The 6,549-nt window shown below is 33.2% G+C and overlaps 1 protein-coding gene across 1 annotated transcript; it reads left to right on the top strand.

Annotated features, from left to right (window-relative positions):
• The first annotated feature begins 4,324 nt into the window (after positions 1 to 4,324).
• Positions 4,325 to 5,748, top strand: LOC127790013 (probable glutathione S-transferase). The gene is made up of 2 exons (XM_052319257.1): positions 4,325 to 4,678; positions 5,272 to 5,748. The coding sequence occupies exons 1-2, from the start codon at positions 4,367 to 4,369 to the stop codon at positions 5,638 to 5,640; spliced, it is 681 nt and encodes a 226-aa protein (XP_052175217.1). The 5' UTR covers positions 4,325 to 4,366; the 3' UTR covers positions 5,641 to 5,748.
• Positions 5,749 to 6,549: the final 801 nt, after the last annotated feature.

The following is a 6,549-nucleotide window of genomic DNA, read 5'->3' as shown; positions in this document are numbered from 1 at the left end:
TATTATGCTATGCTATTGTGTTGTAGCGTCTCATGACTTGTGTGTACTTGGGGGTTTATTCTGGGAAGAATTTATTGGATTTATACAACATTCAGCCTTTCTTTTCTTTATGCTTGCTGAGTCTCTCGACTCACTTTGCTTTCCATCATTCCAGGTAGTGGCAGCGTGGGTCCAGGCAAGGGAGTTAGCTTCTAGTGGCAGAGTCGGTATGGTGTATAGGCAGTTCCGTCAATCCTTGTCAACTCTGATGTCTGAGTATGATTTATTCTATTATTTTGTACTGTGCCAGGTCTTTCCTCGAATCTCGTGTATGTCGGCACAGGAGTCTGTGTTTATTTATTTATCATGTGACTGCTATGTTAGCGGGGTACTCGTAGCGCATGCATATGTTTAACTTCGCTTCCGTTGTTCTTATTTTTGTGTATGCATGACAGGGTGATTTTTGTCTCGTGTTTCATTCTAGAATTTATGTATTCAACCTTCATATAGTGGGATTAAAGCTTGTGATTGTTGTTGTATTTTTGTAATCACAACTATTATGTGTTACGGAAAACTTTTTCTTGATCCTCATACAGCAGTTGATGGATCTCTAATATGTTAGTTGATCTTTCAGGGTCGTAGCTACTGCCGTTACATACATGAGGCGGGTTTACACCAAGTATGTTGTACAGTTTCCTTCAGTAATGAACTTTGCTTGTGTCTGACTTGTTCATCATGTTTTATGAAATTTGTAATATATATTATATTACAAATTTCATACAAATTATATTACAAATTTGTTCATCATGTCTGATTGTCTCCTATAGTACCCATTTTCTTAGTCAGATTCCCTTCCAAGATATTTTTTGTTAGAATATAATATTATATTGTAATATTATTTAATTGTATAATATAATTTAAGTTACTATATAATATAATATTATAATATATAATATTTATTATCATGTAATGTATAATATATAATATAATATTAAAAAAGAGGGGCATATTGTGATGTAGCATTATTGGGGCTGGGAGGCCAGGAAATTGGAACGTGTAGGAGGAGGAGTTATTGAACAATGGAATGACCGCCCACCAAATCATACAAATTTGCTTGCAAGTTTGGACTGAAATTGCCTTCCAAAGCCAAGCAAAGCCAAGCCGCCTTGGTTTACCTTAAAAGTAATCATAGTAGCTCATGTGAATGATGCCTATTCACGTTGGTACTAATTAAGTACCATTTTCCTGTGTAATTTGTGAATTATTATATTGATTAAATAATGATGATTATAAATATTAATTGACAATAAATAATTTGTTGGACAACATAGAGAGAGAGAGAGAAGTGAATTATTTACAATAAGAGTGATTTCTTTTTGCAATACCCATCTGTTGATATTAATTGTATCACATACCCATTTGTAGACGAATATGTTCTTGCTGACTGCTGAGATCTTGTTGATAGTATTATTATTAGTTAGTTTTCTCTAATTAAACTCATAAATGTCATGATATACAATCACCCAATTATCTACTTCTTGCCAGCTCTTACTGTGCCTTACCATCAAGTGTTTGATTCAATGTTAGTGCACTTGTAACAAATTTTTTAAACAAGTACAGGAATCTGTCGTGCCCTTAAATCATTAGAACAAGTGATTGCCCTTAAAGAGAAAGGAACATGTTTCATGCAATTTCATAGTTAATGTACATATTTATAGATTTATTGTTTTTCAATACAGATCGAAAAAATATGATATGCAATTTTGGTTGGAGCAGCATGGTGGCGTAATCAAGGGTTATTTGAGGTCACTTGGACATGTTTTAGTTTAGGGTTGATTTGTATGTGCAAAATTGGTATTGTGTAATGAGATGAGACAAGATTGATCTTTCTAAATGATCAAATGTGTTGTATTTAAATAGATTTATTGTATACAATTGTTATGTGTGTAGTGGGTGAATCTTTTAAAATTATTAGTGGTTTTTTGTTATACAGGTTTTGATTGCATTTGATTAATGTTATACAGGTATATAGGTTTCAAAATTTTTTTTTTGTATTGCCGGCGGTTTTAGGCTTTCTCGGCGGTTTACCTTTACCAGCGGTTTAAAAACCGCTGGTAAAGGTTATATTCACCTTTCCCGGCGGTTTTTAAACCGCCGGAAATACTTTTACCGGCGGTTTTGAAACCGCCGGAAAATTCAGACCTTTGCCCGCGGATTTCAGTAACCGCCGGTAATACATATTTTTACCGGCGGTTTACGGAAACCGCCGGGAAATTTTATTTTCCGACGGTTTTTAAGTGTCGTTAATCTTTTCCGACGGTGGTATTTCCGGCGGATGTAATTACCGCCGGTAAAAGTTTTACCGACGGTTTTCTTACTTTTTCCGGCAGTTTTTTAACCGCCGGGAAAAATCGAACCTCTTGTAGTGGATCTTTTTTCTCTTTCGTAGGTGCTCCCGTTCGGGTAGTCCTGGTGGTTAGGGATATCCGAGCGGGAGTGCTTACAAAGTTACTTAAAAATCATTTTCAAGAATTCTATTTTTCAGGATTCCTTTATAAAAAAATTGTTCCAAACATAGAAATATAAATTCACAACTTATTATTTTCAATAATCTTAAATTTTTTTTTATAGCAAACGCTCCAGAGAGAGAGAGAGAGAGTCCTTGAAAGACAAAAACTAACGCACACCACAATTAATTAATCTTAGTTTAAGACTTATAATTTTTAATTTAACTGAATATAACTCTGCTTTCATAAACAATATCACGTGCAAATTTTTAATATGTATTAAAATTTTTAAATTGTTTAGTTATATTCGCAGGTTCTGGTTTCGCCACAATCATAGGGCTATTACGCTTGCACTTACGTCTTCTCACAATGACGTCACAAGTTCACCCACTCAAATTTTTTAAGTTCAAATTGCAATAAAAAAAAAAAATAGATGTTAAAATTCATTACATTCTCTCAAATTTAGTATATTTATTTTTTATAATTTTATTTTTAATTGAAAATCTTATTTTTATATTTTTTTTAACTAACAAGACTAAATTTACATGTAAAAAAATAACTACAATATTCTAATTAATCTTAAACAATTACATGTAATTCTATTATTATAAATTAATTAAAAATAAAAATACTAAAATTAATATTAAGCGGAGGAAAAATAGTCCCAATTGATAATTTGAGTTAAAATAGATAAAATAATGAGAAAATACAATCATATACAAATTATATTATTTTGTTTTGATTCTTTCTTTTGTAAAAAGTTTCTTATAATTTGATATTGGATAAGTTATGGGTCGAATACAATTGTCGGATACACTCGACTTAAGACAAACTTGATAATACTGCTCGACTCCAAGCAAAACGAAAAAATAGCATTATTTGATTGCTTGTTTTAGCTTTCAAATTGTTTGAAAAGATTTGACAAAATAACAAAAATAAGTAGTGAGTAATTTTATATATTATGATTACTTAAAATATAGTGCCCTAAAACAATTTATAGCAATTTTTGGCCGTTGTCACCTAGAAATAAAGTAATTTTTGACTTTTTAAATCAGAAGAACAAATATAATATTTAAAAATTCAATAGAAAATCTACTTAATAAGGAAAAAAACAAGAAAAATATTGAATTATATGTGTGAAAATTTAATGAAAACATTGTATTTACCGAGCACAAGAAACAAGAAGTTCGATTACTAAGAGATTACATTTCTTTTACGATTCAAAGATAAATTAGAGACTAATTTATTTTTGAAATTCAAAAATGAATTAAATTTCACTTAAGTTATGAATGCATTGGTTTTTACACTTCTTTAGAGACAAAATTAGAATTTGTTTGAGTTTAGGAACTTATATTAAGGTTAGTGGTAATATTTTATCACTTTTTTCTCTATTTTTTCTTCACAAATTATCAATTAGTGTCACTTTAGTATTTTTATTTTTAATTAAGTTGTAATAATAGAATTATTATGTGTAATTGTTAGAAATTAATTAGGGCATTATAGTCCTTCTCTATTCTTAGCATATAAATCTAATTTTTGACTAAAAAATAATGTCAGCAAAATTCTCAATAAAGAATAAAATTATAAAAAAAATTAAGTTTTGTAAACTTTATGGAGTTTAATAATGAATTTTCATTACTTTTATATATATAAAATTTCATTTACAATGTGCCAGGCCAGCGCACGATGAACGGCGTGGAGGATGAAAACTGGGGGCTTTAAATTAAAAAATATCTTCGATGAAAATAATTGCAGGGACGACAGCGACCGAAGCTTCTGCCGCGACCTCGCGTGGTCTCATCTGCTTCTCTACTATATAATTGACCCTAAACTACAAGAACTTCATTACTTAATTAGCATAGCAGAGACGATCGACAAAAATGGCGGAAGAGATGAAGCTTCTGGGAGCGTGGTTCAGCCCAGTGGTGTACAGAGTGATATGGGTTCTGAAGCTGAAGGGCATAGAGTACGAGTACGTTGAAGAAGATCTGGGCAACAAGAGCCCTCTTCTTCTCCAATCGAATCCGGTTCACAAGAAAGTCCCGGTTCTCATCCACAATGGAAACGCCATATCTGAGTCCGTCATCATCGTCCGATACCTCGATGAGATCTTCACGAACTACCCTATATTGCCTCAGGATCCTTACCAGAGAGCCATGGCTGCTTTCTGGGCTATGTTCGTTGACGAAAAGGTATCTCGATTTGAACCCTTCCTTTGACTGGTCTATGGAGTATGGAGAACGTCTGTAGAATTGATCTCATATATAGGAACTACGATGACTTGAATGCTTTCTCCTCTAGTCGTTGGATAATAGATTTGAATTTTCTTCTCTATTCTCATTAAATAAATAAATATACTTATTCATTATTTAATACAAAAAAAAAAACTCAATTAAATTAATATTATTGTTCAATATTGAATTTTTATTTAATTAAATTAGATTCTAAATACATATTACTCATCAAGGGTGCAGACTTTGAACCCATTTTAGTAGCCAACAACTTTGTTATTTGGGTAAGTTTCCACTTACAAAAAACCAAAAAGCATAAGTACGTTGTCTTTATACATACTTATTGGGGGCGCAAGCCCAGCGCCCTGTATATATTCTCGCCCGTACTCGAATTTGTACGCCTTTTTTTTTTTTTTTTTTTAATTCATATCAGTTACATTCAATAAAATTCTAAGTTGGTATCCGCTCAAAAATGGATGGAGTTTGTTAGATGGCAAAATAGTGGTGGCAATTAAGTGTTTGATGCATAATATTGGGTTTGGGTGCCTGCACAGATCACTCCGTTCATCGGGAAATTGCTGTTTGGGTCGGAGGAAGAGCAAGCTGCCGGAGCCAGAGGGGCAGAAGAGGCATTTCAGACGCTGGATGGAGAGCTGAAGAAGAAGGGCGGCGGCTTCTTCGGCGGAGAGTCGATTGGGCTGGCGGACATAACGCTGGGCTACGTCTCCATCTGGTTGGACGTCATCGAAGAAGTCGGCAGCATTAAAGTCTTTGATTCCTTAAAATACACTTGGCTGGCCAACTGGATGCGTGACTTCACGGACTTGCCGGTCGTCCGAGACAACCAACCCAACAAAGACGAGTTGACCGCTCATCTCCGCCGGCTCCGTCAAATTGGACGTGCAGCCGCGTTTAAAAATTAACCGCCGCTTGTTTACTGCGCAGTGATCATTAATAATTAATTAACGTGGTTTGGATGATGATGTTTCACGTGAATTTAAAGTAGAATAAAAAGTTTATGTTTGATGTTTGATTGGTTGGCTGGTGTTGTTGGGGAAAGATTCTTTAAGATCTGGTGGGAGCGCAGTGGACTCAAAATTGATGGGGGAGAAGACAAAACTCATAAAAATATCTAGTTTTGATGCAATAATTGAAGTTGAAGTTGCTTTCTTAATTCATGTCGTTTGGCTGGTGATCATGTGGGAAATGACACCAATATTGTTATTTTAATTGACTGACGGAGAGTAACGTGAAGATTCAGTCTGGATGAATTTTCATATTGAATTTACAATAAGTCCATAAATAAATATATATATATATATAAGAAGGGTTAGATGACTTTTTAAGATTATTTTTAAATGTGATTCGATATTTAAGTTCAACAAAAGAAAAGAAAAACAGTCAAGTGATGTCTCATGGCCGGTCACATATAAGTAACGAGGACATGCAAGATATATATATATATATATATATTAGGGGTTTTTACATAGAGATTACTCTCCTCACATGAAAGAATAAATATTTGGTGCTCTTATAGTACAAGTCGAGTGATCAAATGAGTAAATATATCAGTGTTATTTCGATGGATTGCGAGTTCAATTCTCGCTTTGTACAAAGGCCAAAAATTCAATCTGTAATTTATCTTCTCTGGCGTAATCGAGAGTATGAGCGTCGAAAGTCGCATAAGAGTGATCATTCCAAAAATAAATATTTGATTTTTCATATATACAGTGGTTTTTCAAAATTTTACTTTTATGAAAAAAAGAATCTTAAATTTCCAAAAACCTAAATCTCTAAATCATTAACCCAACATGTAAGCATCCCCGTCTGGA

This window comes from Diospyros lotus, chromosome 1, assembly GCF_014633365.1.
Source record: "Diospyros lotus cultivar Yz01 chromosome 1, ASM1463336v1, whole genome shotgun sequence".
Lineage (NCBI taxonomy): Eukaryota > Viridiplantae > Streptophyta > Magnoliopsida > Ericales > Ebenaceae > Diospyros > Diospyros lotus.
Note: the sequence above shows the minus strand (reverse complement) of the source record. Positions and strands in the feature narration are given on the sequence as shown.